Source organism: Delphinus delphis, chromosome 9 (genome assembly GCF_949987515.2).
Source record: "Delphinus delphis chromosome 9, mDelDel1.2, whole genome shotgun sequence".
Lineage (NCBI taxonomy): Eukaryota > Metazoa > Chordata > Mammalia > Artiodactyla > Delphinidae > Delphinus > Delphinus delphis.
The window spans coordinates 26,278,707-26,295,542 of record NC_082691.1 but is presented as its reverse complement, the minus strand read 5'-3'; the positions used below and the strand labels follow the sequence as shown (position 1 = coordinate 26,295,542).

The following is a 16,836-nucleotide window of genomic DNA, read 5'->3' as shown; positions in this document are numbered from 1 at the left end:
GGTGTTTTATATATTTGTTAGTAATAATAAATGTTGACATTTATTACTTTGTGGTCATCACCTCCACTGACCTCATTTAAATTGTCATTTAGTTTACATTACTTACATTTAGGTTGCAAATTAACTTAAAAATGAAACTTATTACATCATAGTATAATCTGATATAAAATGCTCAATTGATATAATTTAATCCCATGAGTAGAAATTCTGTAATATCCTGATCCCATCAATTGACTGGACCTTGGAAAATTGGACAGACTAATAACCTAAAATTTCTTGGAAATTCTCCATTCTTCAGCACTTGCTGAGCATTTTTTTTTTTTTTTTTTTTTTTTTGCGGTACACGGTCCTCTCACTGCTGTGGCCTCTCCCGCTGCGGAGCACAGGCTCCGGACACGCAGGCTCAGCAGCCATGACTCACGGGCCCAGCCACTCCGCGGCACGTGGGATCTTCCCGGACTAGGGCACGAACCCGCGTCCCCTGCATCGGCAGGCGGACTCTCAACCACTGCGCCACCAGGGAAGCCCTTGCTGAGCATTTTTTGTTTTGTTTGCTCTAAGGTCACGGCTTTCCCTGTGGTCCTGCTTCCTACAGCCTCATAATACTGAGGCTGTTACGAAAATGTCCTTCTTGTTACTTATTCTCTCTTCCTCCTCTCCCTAACACCTTCCATCTTTGGATCTCATGTCACCAGACCACACCGCGCACCATTCTTCCCTTTGAACAGTCATCTCCCTCTGGTTCCTGTAAGATATCAGTTTCTGTGTGGTTGCCACACTCTCCTCCATTCACATGGATCAGTGTTTCTCAAAATATTTGAGACATACCCACGCTTATATAAAATAAAACAAAAATTGTTTACTAAAATAAACTTTAAAAGAGATGAAAACTCAAGTGGAAAAAAATGTTTATTACATTTCATAGACATGAAATTCATGTGTCAAATTGCTATAAAAATTTCTAAATGCTTACTCTCAGTTTCTATGCTTAATTAATCATGAGCTGGTAATAGATAGTTTGCAAGTGGGCCAGGTCCCTTGACACACTTTAAATACCAGTGACGTAGATGATTTTTCTGGTGCCTGGACTCTCTTTTTTTTTTTTTTTTTTTTTAAATCTCCTCCCCTCTGATGATCTTGTCATTCCCCTATCTTAGCTACCTACTACAAGGTCATGTTTTACAACTCTAACATTAAGACTGCAAGTCCTACATAATCTTAGTTTGAGATTTTTTTTATCCAACTCTCAGAGTAATACATTTTAGCTTTCCAACCCCTCCTTCTAATAGTCCAACTGCAACAATCCTTTGACTCAATTGAGACCTGAAATCCATCAACCCCTTCGACCTTTCACTGTCCTTGCCTTCCTCACGTCCTTGTACCCCTCTTTATTCAACATAAATTCTTTGGGTCTTACTACGTTCACTCTCTTACACATACCATCAACTCCCTGCATCATACTTAGGTTTGGCAAACAGTAGTTTGACCAGTCCGAATCCTGGTTAAATTATTACCAACAACACACTGCACCCACACCTACAAATGGGAGAAATAAAATATTCCTTGACTGGTGACATCCAAAATTCAGGACCTTTAACCTTAAGTGTACTTCAGTAGTGCCTGCTGATCTCAATAGTCCAGTAAATTTAGGATGCTTCTAGATGACTTTTGATAGCCTCTCTTCACTCCTCAAACCCATCTCTTTCCCATCCATTTTTCTCTCAGATGATGTCTTTACTTCTGTTTTTCTCAGTGAAATAGGAAGCAATCAGAAGAGACCTTCTACCACATAACGACTTGCATCTATATCTCCATCTCCTATCTCTATTTCTATTCACAACACAATAACAAGAGTGATTATTATTAATACTTGAGTTATATTGTTTCATTTCTCTAGTCAAAATTCTCCAATAATTTGCTATCTTAATCTCTATAAAATCCGAAGTTTGTCATGACCATTAGAGGACTTAACAGCATCTGACCCAATTTGTCATCAGTTATCTGAAGTTACCTTCTCACGTTCTCCACTGAACCACCTTCATGTTAGAGCTACACTATCCGCCTTGCTAGTCCTCATAAACCCGGGACCATTCTGCCTCAGGACCTTTGCACCCGAAGTTATTTCTGCCTAGGATGAATTTTCCCCAGGTATTCACATGCTTACTCCATCTTCACACCTTCACTTACTTTATTGTCGCCCCAATAAGGCCTTCCCCAATAATCCTACCTAAAATGTGAAGTGCCTCACTATCATTTGATATTATATATGTGTATATGCACATACACACACGTATATATGAAGCATATATAAAGAAATTTATTTCTACTGTTTGTTGTTTGTCTTCCTTCACTATAAGTTCTAAGAGGGCAAAGTTCTGAGATTGTTAGACTCTGAGATTCTAAGATTGTTGCCTGCTTCATTTATTTTTGAATCCTCAGCTCATAAGTCAGTGGCACACAGTAGACATTCTGTAAATATTTACACAGTTAAATATTTAGATTTTCAATTTGTCTCATTCTGTCAAATCCAAATAATAGTTTCCAAACTTCCATTGCAATACTCAACTATGAGGGCCTCTTTAACTACATATTAATATACAGTTAATATGTAGCCTGCTTAATAGGCTGTGGTGGACTCAACTGTTCTTTTCCTAATAAAACGAAACAACACTCCTCCCCGCTCTGCCCCAGAACATACACATAACTTTTCAGGGGAGCCTAGAGTGCTGGGGATTCCCCTAGTACTGGGTTGCTAGCATGGCATGCAGACGGTTACCAATGTCATGAGACATTGGTAGAAGAAGGGCACACGGTTACCAATGTCATGAGACACTACCTGCCAGTCTTTCTCCAGTTTTCCAGTTTTTGACATAATTTTGAACCTACTGAATAACACCAGAATGAATGTTTACTTTACTTGCGTCTCTTGATTTCTCTCTCTCATTTCTATTAGGCATCTCTTTACGCATATACAATCTTTATGTACATACATAAGTAATTATTTTTCTTTCCGTTTCCATGGTTATTACCACCTTTCATTTTTTTGGATAAACTTGTCAGAAGGTGTGACAGCCAACAGGAAATCTGGGAGCCCTGTCTCGTTAGTGATGATTTCATGATAAAAGGAAATGTTGGATGCACATGTGGGAAAGTGCTCTCTGCCTTTGTTTTTTAGACAAACAAATTCTAAGTTAGAAAAGCCATTTCTTTTTGACCCTGACAGTGAGGCATTCTGATGGTTGGTCCTACTGCAGTCATAATTATACTCTGGGGGAATTTTAAATTCTTACTGTACCTTACTTGAATATGTTTTTAATAGTCTCACAAATGTCTCCTGCATTCATCCCCTTTCCCTCACACACCAAGTTGTAATACAGGTGGCCAGATTCATGTTCTTTTCTCCAGTTCTGAGTACGTCTCTCCTTGTTCACAAAACTTTAGTCTCTTTCCATTTTTATCCAAGTTTGGATTCCAAGTCTGAAATTCACATCACACATTTCTAGCCTAACCTGTCTGCCCTGTCATTTCGCCCACTGCACTACCCATACAAACCACTGTTCTCTGAACAAGCCCTAAGTTCACACCTTTGCATGTTTTCTTCACACATTCTCTTCACAAATCTACAACTCAGAGCCAGATTAAATCTATTTCCATTGTAAGTACTCCTCTGAATCTCCGTACAAATAAATCCACAAATAAGAAGACTAGAACAACATATTACATCTAAATTGAAGGGGAAAAATGGCAGTGTTTTTATTTAATGAATTAGGTATCAAATTTCACTTAGTGATTTCTGTCTCCTTAAGCCTTGATATAACTTGATATAACATATTTTGAAATATAGTAGTTATTTTAACAGAATGTTCTCTTTTTTTTAATGAAGAGTTTGATTTTTATGGTGATATAAATGAGTTGAAAAGTGTGTTATATTCCATTTAACTAAGTTAACCATGTTTATGGGAGTCACAAAAATATTGCATGGGCTGTACCATCCATCTGGTGGCCACTGGCTTTATTAGACTTTTATCCCTGGGAGAAAATAAAGCAGACTTGATTTGTTGGTTTTATAAGGAGAGAGACAGCAAACACTGCATATGGCAGCATCCTTGACTCAGAATGTTGATTGAAGAGCTTATCTGCTATAGGTTGAAGAAATAACTGTTGCCTGAAGAAAAAAATCATTAAATTATGTGTAACCATATTTTTCTATAAAATAAAGTATGGCTACTAATAGCGACCTGAGACTTGCAGGCCAATAAAATGTATATTCGATATGTCAGTTTTAAAGCGTCTATTGTGTTCCTCCTGGGTTTCCACACTATTTTTTATGGTACATGAGATGTAACCCAAGCTTACAGTGTGACACTGTAGCAGCCACATGATGTAATGTTATCGGTCTTAATTTGAAGTTTCTCTTAGCAATAAATGCTGATAGGGCAATAAAAATGTCCTAATTTCCCTTGAGAGGCATTTGTGGGAGACAGTCTTCAAATGCTCACTAATTCTGCTCTACATTTTATAAATGGCAAGTGAATCATGAAAGGTCATCTTGCTTTCAGACTAATTGCACTGCTTATTTTAATTTTAATCTCTGCCTCCCCTTAAAGGAAGTTACCTTTAAAATGAATGTGGAGATTTTCATTAAATCTACATAACATTTTATTTCTCTGACCTTTTCCCGTAAGGAAAGTTTATGAATTACTTAATGATGGAGAAAGATTTGGAAATTGGAGGTAACAAGCATCCACTTAGTTTGCTATCTTGACTGCATAATTAAATTGTAGCAAATAAGCCCTTGCATTTTTCCTCGTCATAGAGTGAATTTTTAGCATATATTCATAAGAAGAAAAACCTGGAATTTTATATTTTGTCCTGTTCTATATTGCTCATAAAAAATGTATAACAGCATTACACTTTGGACATCCATCCTCAAAGCCTGGGAAACATGAGGCTTGAGTGATTTAAAAGAAGATCTTCTGCAAATGCCTAGAAATACTCAGAAGCCTAGAAATGCACACATTTTTCTGTGCATTGCTAAATTTGGGGTTAAATTGTAAAAATGAATGCTGAATAACTCAATTGCTCACATTAATTAAGCGTCGTTTTTTAATAATAGTTGCATTGGAAATCTTAGAGATAACCTCATTTTTGGCATTAGTTCATTAGTTTCCTTCTGTATTCAAAGGATAGCAGAGACCATTTGCAACTGTGAGTATGGATGTGGAATAATTAGTTATGTTCTGCACATGTGTATCCGCCATCGTGAGAGTAGAAGAATTACACATATGCAGTTGTTACGGGAAAGTGCATCCTATTCTGATACCTTTTAACAATTCCAATATTTTGTGTGTTTTATTCATTGTCAGCTTCAAAATGAGTGCGGTTACCTGCCTGTCATCTTTTCAGTTTGTACAGTCATATTAAGACAGGGTTGGATGACAGGCTTGTTGGACAGTCCTGGCGTCTAAAATGTTCAGAATTGGCTTAAGATTTGCACTGGAGCTTTCCTCCAGTGTGTACGTGTACCATGGGACTAGAGTAGCCCATGGCTCTTGTAAACTGTTAAAGTCAAGATGTTTTTCCTACTGTGCCTAACAGCAATCTGCCAAATGATATGGGATATCCACAGTTAATGAACTTGAAATAAATACAGTTACACTGTTGGGTAAGAACCAATGGGATGAGCAAGTGCTATAAAGGAACCTGAATTTCCCTTCCAAAAGACATGGGGGAAATGGCCTAGAAAAGAGTTGTACAATATTAGGTATTTAACCCCTCAAAAGAGACTACATGCATTGTGTAATTAGTCATGATAATAATCTTTCATTTGTAATTTTTAGTAGTGTACATTTGCTAGCAAGCACTGTAACATTATGTATAATTCGTTAGAGAGGGGATAGCCAATTGGCATGATATAATTACTTTGCTTAAACGTAGCCCTAGTATTGTTCTATTTTTGTCCACAAAGTATTTTAATATAGTTTTCTGAAAATACAGTATCCATGACATTTCTTCTTCAGCTGATTTATGGGCACATTTTGTAGCTTACTTTCCGTGTGTCTCTTCTGATTCTCTACAATGTAGAGAACTGGATGGCAAGACCAAATTAAGTACCCTATTTGGTGAAAGCATTTTCCTGTCAAAGTAATATGTCTTTTCCTTCCCATGAGGAAGATCTTTGGATTTTCCATGAACTTGATGTGTCTTTTTTCTTTAAGTTATGTTTCATTTTTGTTTGTTTGTGTTTATGCTTCTCTTGTTTCTATTGCAGTTTGGCCTTGGTATTACCAACCTACAGTTTTTACTATATAAAAGCCAAAATAGAAGAGACAATAACTCAGGCCAGATGTAAGTACTGTGAAAGCGACTTCAGGGTCTGTTTGTTATCTCCTAGTGCCAGAGGTTTAAATACATCCAGACTTTGGAATACCCAAGGCTTATACATTTTAGTGGGTGTTATTACCAAATCAACAGCAATGATTCTAACCCATTCCAAACATGCAAGGAACAAGAAGTATTCTACATGGATAGAATATGAGCAGGTACTCCAGTCTCACTGGCAGTCCCTACCACCCTCCCCTGCCTTGCTTTGTGCTCATAGAATCATTGCAGTGCTGTGTCCTCTGTTGCTATTGTTTTAAGGGTCTGCTAGCTGGCACAAAATGTTTCACACAGTCTCTACTCATGGCACTCTGCTGGTAGTAGTAAAGTTTTTCTTTTTTTTTTTTTGCATTTGGCAAGAATGATATTATGCTCCACATCGTCGACTTTGTTGAAATAAATTAAATTTTACTGGTCTTTGGCTTTGGTTTGGCAATTAACTTTCTTCTAATTATCCAAATTAATGTTTTCAGTAATTCAAATGGATCAATTTGGGGTTTTTTTTAAGCGTCATTTGGAATGTGGAGTAATTATTAACACTAGTGCATATTTCAAGTCATGATTAATCTTTATTTTGTTTTGGGTGACTAGCTTCAGTAAAGTAAAATGACCATCATATCCTTTGCATATCACTCAATTATTTCTAACCACCTAAATTTTGTCTGTTACAATAAAGTAAAAAATATATATGCATATATATATGTGTCTACCTTTTACCTCTGACTGTACATGAACTACAGTTTCTTTCCTTTCTCTGTCAGTTCTTTTTTGGTCTCTGCAGTCCTGATTCTCATTGCACATTGTGGTAATTTAGACCTTTATATTTCCGCTTTCACTTGATAGATAGATATGATGGTCTTTTAACAGCCACCAACTTTGCATGAGCTAGTTCTTTACTTGATAAATGAGGGGGTGCCTAGTGGGTCTTTGATGATTGGTAAATGCTTCTGTTTATAGGCTAGCATCATTGGTATTGCACTTGCGTTAGCCACTTTGCAAAACAGACCCTTGAAATAACCACAGTACAGAGAGGGTGCTCTAGTAGTAATTGACAGGACATATTTTCCAGTCTTCAAAAATATGTGTCTTTTCTTGCAGACTACAGCTGTACATAAGTAAACCTTTGATCTATGCACAATATTTTTATTCAAGAAAGTCATTGAATAAAATATTGTTTGTGACCCCCCTTTGCTTTTACCCTCTTTTTTTTTGTTTCCCTGCTTTCTCTTTCTGATGGATTTTCACAGCAAAAAAGGGCAGAATGAAGGGCAAGTATTTTCTTGTTGCTCAATTTCTTTTTGTTTAGTACACTTGACATTTCCACTGATATTTCCATTCCTATTGGATACTATCCTCTGTGCTTCTCATTTGCTAGATTTTCCTCCATGATCACTCAGACCTTAGCGGCAAAAAAGGGGGAAAGATATGCCTGTGTTTATATACGTAACCTATTTCACTTTCTGTTTTTTTCTTAAATACTTGTGTGTTTTTATCCTTGCACTTTCTAATTCATACTAATATGAAGAATGCTATTAATTCACTAAAGGCATTAATGGGTTTATTAAAATCATTTTCTTTATCATGATATTGGTAAAATATTTGACATTTTAAATAAATACCTCTGGTGTAACATTGACAAAAGTCACTTTTTGAAGGATATCTTGGTTATAGTAGGGTTAGTTAGTAAATGGGAAAATCATAGACCTAACATTGTCTTTGATATAACTGTTGTAATCCACGTTATGAAATTAAAATTGATTTTATTACTGTAAAGTATTGGGGATCTTTATATTCATTCATGTGTTTCAGTTTAGGATGGAAATAGTCTGTTTTTATTTTTCCGTGTAAGGTTATTTTTCTAATGCCTTCCTATTGACATCAAATCTCAGGATGCATATTCCGGTTTGTCTAACCCTGTAACATTATCTTTGCAGATTCAGAAACGTTGAAGCCGGATAATTTTGAAGAATCTGGCTATACATTCATAGCACCAAGGTAGGTTTTGTTTTCTTTTTTTATAGCTCATTGTGGATATGTAGGGCTTCAAGAACAGGTCTGAGCTGGGGTCAAGACTGCTGTGGATTATGCCATGCCAAATTATGGAACCAAAGGAAACAATAACTTTAAAACTGAAAGAGAATGCTGTTCTTTCATTCATTTACTCATTCAGGTACTTGGCTGCTGTGTGCTAAAGAATATGCTGACTTGGGGATACAGCAGGGAATAGGACAGATGGAGGTTTTGCTTTTGTTGGAACCAACGGTATATCCAAGAAAAACGAAGAGTTGTGAATTTGCATTTGTGACTATGTATACACATACAAACTCTCACTTTCTGTCTCTACACACACACACACACACACACACACACACACACACACACACACAGAGATAGATATGCATAGATATGTACAGATATATACATATATGTGTATATATACACAAGAATGTGTATGCCTCATAGAATGACAACATCATTGATTTTTTTAACACAAGTTTTTGGGAAATATATTTTAATACAGTGAGATTTTCTCACATAATTTTTAAGATTAGCATTCTTTCCTCCTAACCAATTTTACTTCTCTCGCTTATAATCCCCCTTCCGTAGCTCTAATATACATCTTCATCTCTACCTCTATTTTCTTATAATTATTTGAAACTCCATTCAAGGATCCAAGATTATTCTTTATTTCTATTTCTTTCCTTCGTTTTTGACTCCCACTCTCCATCAGACACATGTAATAAGACAAATCAACAGAATTCCTATTACCCTAGGCTACTGAATAAAATAGATTCAGAAGCTTGTAGTATCCAATTCTCACAATTTTTCCTTCTTAAAGAAATTGCTCTAAGAAGGCTCCTAAAAACTGGTCTCAGTTATTCTTTCTATTTCTGCATAAGACTATCTGAATTTTTGGTTCTTATTGAAAGTAGGGAATATACATAACTTTTTGAGAAATCTCTGTTAACTAAGCATATTTCTGGCTTTGTGAGTGACTCTGCCCTCAAGCAGTGTTCCTGCTTGAACTGCCTTCAGGCTTGGACACTGCTGATCCCACGCTTTGACATTCTGCCTCCTCTTGCTTAATGACATACTTTTCTGGTTTTCTTCCTCCCTCCCTGGCTGCATATTCAGTCTCTTTCATGAGCTTCCCTTCTTGTGCACATCACTCATATGAAGCTGCTGGCCTGGGCTCTCTCATCTTCCTATTTTGAGTCTACAGACATACCACAGATGCCCACTATTCTGTGTCTACAGTTTGGGGTGATGGCTCCCAAATCTACAGGATGTTGGTAACATCTAGAAACAAAATAGGCATACTATGTGGTTTATTGACCTTACATTATAATATAAGATCAAACAATATATTTCCAGACTTTATGTCTACCCTACATATTTTAATATGAGACTTCATGTTTATGGAGCCTAATAGGAATCTCTCTTCAAGGTGCTCCAAATTCATGATCTCCTGAACATTTGTCCTCTTTGGAAAACTCTTCTTTCTGTGTTGCCTCAGTGACAAAAATACTGTTCTCCCCAAATACCCAGTCTTGAAACCTGATAGATGTCTTTGCTCCCTTTCCTTTATATGGAACTTCTGGTCGATCAACAAGTCTTGCCACATAGAATTTATCTTATGAGTATCAAGTATGTCTGTCAAACTCTGCTGCCTTTGTTCTAGTTCAGGCTAGTGCCTTCCTCACTTAAACTACTAAGGCTGCCTCTTAATTGATCTCCCTGCCTCCAGTATTTCTCCCTTACTTCCAATTTCTGTCTCCTTTCTGTAAGCAGAGGGAGTCTCTAAACTTTCAATAACATTATGTTTCTCGGCTGTTAAATACTAACCAGTGGCTTCGTATTATCCCCATGATAATCGATACTGTATTAGGAAAGCTTTCAAATCTTCTGTCACTAGGTCCCAGTTTACCAGTGTGGTCCCCTGTACTCTAAATCAGGGGATGACAAGCTACAGCCTGCAGTTTTACGTATAAAAGTTTATACGTAAAGTTTTATTAGAACACAGCCGCAGGCATTTGTTGATGTATTGCCCGTGGCTGCTTTCACTACAAAGGCAGAGCCGAGGGGTTGTGGCCTAGACCTTTTAGCCCATAGAGCCTGAATCATTTACTCTCTTGCCCTTTAAGAAACAGTCTGTCAACCTCTGCTTTAAAGTCTAGCCACACTAAACTTTTCTTATTTCCTAAAATGCATTGTTTTTTCCTCCTTACTGCTTTTCATCCACTCATTTTCTTTTCTATTTTGGATTGAACACACACACCTCCGGTCCTTCCCAAACTCCAACTTGAAAGCTCCTTGATCTGGGAATTTCTTTCCCATCATCACTGGATTAGACATCCTTGCTGACTGCTTCATAGAATCCTGTATTTCCCGTACTAGAGTACTGGCCACCTTTCATTTTATTTTCCCCAACACAGACATGATGGCATCTGTCTGACTTACCATTCAATACTCAATATCAAATCTACTGATTGGCACACAGTGGGGGCCTCATAAATAGTTGACGACTGGAGAATCTATAAATGTATGAAAAGTATTTTAAAAATCATATTATTAATTATACTACCTACAATCTTACTAGCAATTTTTCGATACAAGTAACTTTGGGCCACTGCTAAAGCTAGTTTTAGCTGGAAAGCGGAATATTAATGTAGCACAGGGGTGAGAAGAGGTTGAGGTACTGGGTGCCCTGTGTTGATGAGACTCTCCCTCCAAGCATGGTAAACGTCCAGGAGTTCCCAGAGAAGATAAATATCTCTCTCAATCTCAATTCCCAATTCATAGACAGTGAATTTTGTTATAGTTCAGCAAGGATTAGCATAGGGATCATTTCTGTGGCCTGTCACGTTCAATATCAATATGACTGGCTGGAAGACTAGAATTCACCTGTGTGTTCGGGGAAGGAGCAAATAGCAGAGGAGGGAAGAAATGTCGTAGCTTGTGGGAGAAACAATGAGTGTTCACCCCAGTTAACATGTGTTAAGCCTTTTACATGTATGATTCACATGTATGATTTGATTATATTTACCCCTCAAAAGAGCTCTCTAATAAATTAGTGTTATATATTATCCTATTTCACAGATCCGGAAACAGTTTTAGAGATGTTAAATAATACGGGATTTGAATCTGTTTCCTTGCTACTCTAAGGTATAAATATCTACACTGAATATGCAAATACTTAGGGAATCTCAAAAGAATGTCCAGTACAGCTGAGTAAAATAGTTTTGTAGGGAACATTTCCTGGAAACATGAGCATTGGATGTGTATTCAAAGATTTGTGGAAAGTAAACTGATAGAAAATTGGGATAAAGAAAAAATTGGTGAGAAAAGGGAGACATTTATGTAGCATAGAATATCCAGCATATGTTTTTGTCACTGTTATTAATGGGAAACAGTGAAGCAAACTCTAGAGAAAGACTTTCAGGATCTGTTTCCCAGATTTTCATGGTCATAGCTGTGTTACTCAGATTCTCTGCATCTTAGTTCCTTTACTTGTAAAATGCTGCTAACAATAATACCTACCTCATACAGTTTTTATAAGCTTTAAGTGAGATAATATTGCATGCAGAATATTTAGCATACCTCTTGGTATGACATGATCTTAAATAAATATTATTTATTATTATTTTTTTGCGGTACGCGGCCCTCTCACTGCTGTGGCCTCTCCCGTTGCGGAGCACAGGCTCCGGACATGCAGGCCATGGCTCAGCGGCCATGGCTCACGGGCCCAGCCACTCTGCGGCATGCGGGATCTTCCCGGACCGGGGCATGAACCCACGTTCCCTGCATCGGCAGGCGGACTCTCAACCACTGCGCCACCAGGGAAGCCCTTATTTATTATTACTGATGGTTATATTAAGAGGTCAGAGCAGGAGGGATAGTTATTTAATAAAAGATGTTATGGGAATTTCCTGGTGGTCCAGTGGTTAGGACTTGGCACACTGCCATGGGCCCGGGTTCAATCCCTGATTGGGGAACTAAGATCCCGCAAGGCATGTGGTGTGGCCAATAATAATAATAAAGGATGTTAAAAAGCAGTTATTTTAAAATAATTTAAAGAAGAAAGCTCGTGAAATTTAAAGGTAGAACCATTTTTGTTAATTCTTAAATAATTAAACTCTTTGATCCTAGTTAGTACTCGGTTTTTGCAATTTCCTTAAATTTTGAAAACTGGAAAGGAAACCATGGAGAATACAGATGTGTGGAGCATTTTTCCTATCTTTAAGAGAATTACAGTCATAGGGATGAAAGTCTACAACATGGATTAATTTTTCTATCTTTCTTGGATAATCAGAAATGAGAAAGCACTTCAAAGATAAGTTAGAATAAGAAAGAAAAGTATGTGATCACCAGTAATTCAATGCTAATTTGAGATGTATGACCTATGTAAGTTCGTGGAATAGAATGAGAACAAACTGACTTTCTAGAAATAAATAATTGGCCAAATTTCTAATACCAAAGATCTTTTAGTTTGCAGCCGTTTAAGTTACAAATCCCATTTCGGTCAGAAACACAAAGTGACCAAAAAAGATTATATAGCTTTGAGGCCCTGAAAGTATTTTCAGCAAATCGAAATTGAATTTGTTCCTTTAAAGCCATCCAGAGGTTTCTCCACCTTGCTACTTTAATCTTTTTTAGGGGAAAAAAAAAATTCCTCAGAAAAGTAATGATCAATATGCATAAGATCAATCTCTTTTAGAAACACAGTGCCTCATAGAAAGTTTATCAGCAAAGTCTATCCCACACGTCCTGAGGGAACTCAGCAGTTGTAACCACAGTTATTGCCTGTCATGCACTTTCCTGGGGTGGTTCCTTTGGGAGAGATCTTAAGAAATGCTGATTATCTCCAGTTGTCAACTCCCAGGCCTATGCTGAACAATCATTAGGCTAACAGGCAACCGATGTTGATGCTGTCTGTCTAGACGTACATTCACATCCCAAATATTTCAGTCAGGCTCTTGCTACTTACTACGTAGTGCACAGGCACCCTGCTCTGCCTGGTGTGTAACTTTCTGTTGTCCCGGCTCATTCTTACTACTGGAGAACTCATTCCCCTGACACAACGTTCAGCGTTGTGTTTTCTCACGTCATAGTTGTTTAAATTCTTTCACTTCTACTCACGTCCTAATTCAACAATTTTCCTTAATGGTAGTTCAGCACTTTCACTGCTTTTGCCATTAGGATACATCAAAAGGTCAATAATATCTTTAGATTCCTTCAAAGTTGGGCACAACTGAGCCAGCAAGGATCAAAACAGAAACAAAACATAACATGATGACGTTGTCTAAACTAACTGCTCACAACACTGACAGCCTTCTATTGGTAGAGGTCAAAGCTGCTTTTGGCCTGAAGCTTTGTAACTATAAAAGCTCACAAAGTTCAAAGCACAGTGTAGGTTATGTTAAAACACTAATTAGGGATCTGAAGACTTGGCTTCCCTTTCCCCTCAGGGCTTGACCACTTGCTAGTTAGGTGCCTTTGGGTAAATCTTTTTATATCTTTGAATCTCAGTTTCCTCACTATTAAAATATTAAATTACCTTCTGATAAAGTTATTTTTAGGATTAAATGATTAAAAGAAAATTTTAGAAATGCCTTCTAGACAATAACATCGAATTTTAAAATTCCATGTTTTATTAATGATTTTATTAATAATTATTTCATTTAGTCCTTCTAAAACATTCTATTTAATCCTTCTAAAACCTTCCCATCAGCTTCTAATTCTGTGCGATCCTAGTTCAATGTACTGGCCTTTTGACTTCCAGGCTAGTGTTATTTCCAAAAAAGCATAGCATTGTGGGAAGAAGTCAACTTTAGCTCTGTCAGTAATTTAATGGGTATTATGAAAACTTTTTAAACCTTGTCTTTAAACGAAAATTTTCCATGAACCGAGAAGTCGCGTTTTTGAAGTTCTGACATTCTTTTCCTCTCTGCAGCTTTGTATTTAGATAACGCTTACTTTTTGCATCTGAAAATGTTTACTTTTTGATTGCATTTTTGTCTTGAATATTTGATTAACCAGTCTGTTAGTTGTATTAACCTAGTTGTTATAATTGCAATCTTCTTATGATATTTATGTTGCCTTACATTTATTCTTAATTTCCAAAACACTTAGGACAGCAGTTCTCAAAGTATAGAAACCTGTGGGTTCCAAAGTCTCTTTCAGAGAATCTGCAAGGACAAAGCTGTTTTCCTAACAATGTTAAATGGCATTTGTGTTTTTCATCATATTGACATTTGCAGTGACAGTACAAAAGCAATGGTGAGCTGATACCTTATCAGGAATCAAGACAGTGGTACTAAAGACTACTGGTAGCCACTGTAATCTTCATTGCCAGGCACCCACATTGGGGAAAAAGCCAGTGTCACTTTAAAATATCCTTGATTAAAGCAGTAAGAATTATTAATTTTACTGAGGTTTACCCATGAGTATATGTCTTTTAATACTCTGTGTAAAAAAAACAAAGGAAGTTTTACTGCATACCAGAGTAACTTGCCTATCTCCAAAAATTGTGTGAATTGAGAGCTAAAATAGGAGCTTCTTGCTTTTTTTCCAGGTGATATCATTTTACTAGAAAGAATGAATGACAGAGGAACTGTGGTTATTCAGACTTGGGTATTTGGCAGACATTTTCTCAAAAATTAGTTAAGTGAGCCTTTTACTTTGAAGAAAACAACTGAAAGTATTTGTTCCCAATGACAAAACCTGAACTTCAAACAAAAATTAGAATTTTAGGAAAGTTACATATTCATTACTGTAAGCATGACAGCTTCCCCATAGTTATAGACTTATCTGGTGAGATCAGTGATGTTATTAATGAATGTGAATTTTCATTATTGTGTAATAAAATATGTTACCGTTTAGAACATCTGCATTATTCATATCTTCCAAATAACCAATTTATGATGTGATAAAAATCATGATGGGTAAAAGATTCATTCAAAATGTAAGATGGTGCATTGAATTTTAATATAACAGAGTACAAAATGTTCATTGGTATTATTTCAGATTCCATATCACAAATTATGAATCAAAAAATTGCAAATAATCAAGATTGTTACTTGATTGTTACAAATTGTTACTCAAGAGAAAAGAACACCCACAATTATCTGAAAAGATTATTAAAATAATTCTCCTTTCCAACTGATGATCTGTGTGAGCACTTACTTTTTTCAAGTGCCAAAACAATCTTGCAGTCAGCTGAATACAGAGACACTAGTGTCTTTTCTTAAGTCAGTAATTACAGATATGTGCAAATAACTAAATCAATGCCACTTTATTTTACTCCATTTTTTAAAATAGTAATTTCTCAAAAAAACGTTAACACAATGGGTTTATTGTAGATATTTGATAAATATGTATCTTTAAATTTCTCAGTGTTAATTTCTATATGTAAATTGCTAACCTACTGCATAAAATGACAATAGTACAGTAGGAGTAACAGAAGCCAACACTTATTGGGCACCTTCTGTCCAGAGTTCAAATGGTTAATATATTTAATATATAATATATAATCCTGACCACTTGATGTTAAAGTATTATTCCATTATAAGGATGAGGAAATGGAGATAACCAGAATTCAACAGCTTGCGAAGTCTTGCAGCTAGTAAAAAGTTTAAAAATTAAGTGTTTTCACTACCTATGCTTACTGTGTACATTTTTGTAAGGTTGTGATTTTAACACCTAATATCCTAAACTATTTTTTTCAGAGATTACTGCAATGATCTTAAAATATCAGATAATAACACCGAATTTCTTTTAAATTTTAATGAGCTTATTGATAGAAAAACTCCGAACAACCCATCATGTAAGTATGCGTTAATTTGCAATAATTGCTTCACTGTGGTTATTATCCAAAGTAGTCAAATCGTGGTTCAATTTAGTTTGTTGGTATGCTGGTTTATTTATTTACTTTTTGAAGTTTTAATGGTAATAATTTGACCCTTAATTTTTTTATATATTACAGAAATTTTATTCTGTTATTAAGTAAAATCCAGTGTTCAAATCCAGGTATTCAATACTTGCAAAAGGTTAGATGTAAATAGTATATGCTTACCTTGTTCCTGTCAAATTTGGGAAACTGAATTTGGAATGATCTTTTGAAGGTTCTTTATTGCATTGTTCTTTCCTCTATGCAGCGGAAAACACATTTTATTTTAGTTTATTTATTCTTTACATCTCTATTAGAGTATAATTGCTTTACAATGGTGTGTTAGTTTCTGCTTTATAACAAAGTGAATCACTTATACATATACATATGTTCCAATATCTCTTCCCTCTTGTGTCTCCCTCCCTCCCACCCTCCCTATCCCACCCCTCCAGGCGGTCACAAAGCACCGAGTTCATCTCCCTGTGCTATGCGGCTGCTTCCCACTAGCTATCTACGTTACATTTCGTAGTGTATATATGTCCATGCCTCTCTCGCGCTTTGTCACA

The 16,836-nt window shown here is 36.3% G+C and overlaps 1 protein-coding gene across 2 annotated transcripts in view; it reads left to right on the top strand.

Moving 5' to 3' along the window:
* The window catches only part of CACNA2D1 (calcium voltage-gated channel auxiliary subunit alpha2delta 1), a 515,294-nt gene that overhangs the window by 455,276 nt on the left and 43,182 nt on the right, over positions 1-16,836 (top strand). For both annotated transcript variants that reach the window (XM_060020340.1, XM_060020339.1), the window contains exons 22-24: positions 6,272-6,348; positions 8,316-8,376; positions 16,110-16,207. In XM_060020340.1, coding sequence (XP_059876323.1) covers positions 6,272-6,348; positions 8,316-8,376; positions 16,110-16,207 — 236 coding nt within the window. The remainder of the gene's footprint in view (positions 1-6,271; positions 6,349-8,315; positions 8,377-16,109; positions 16,208-16,836) is intronic.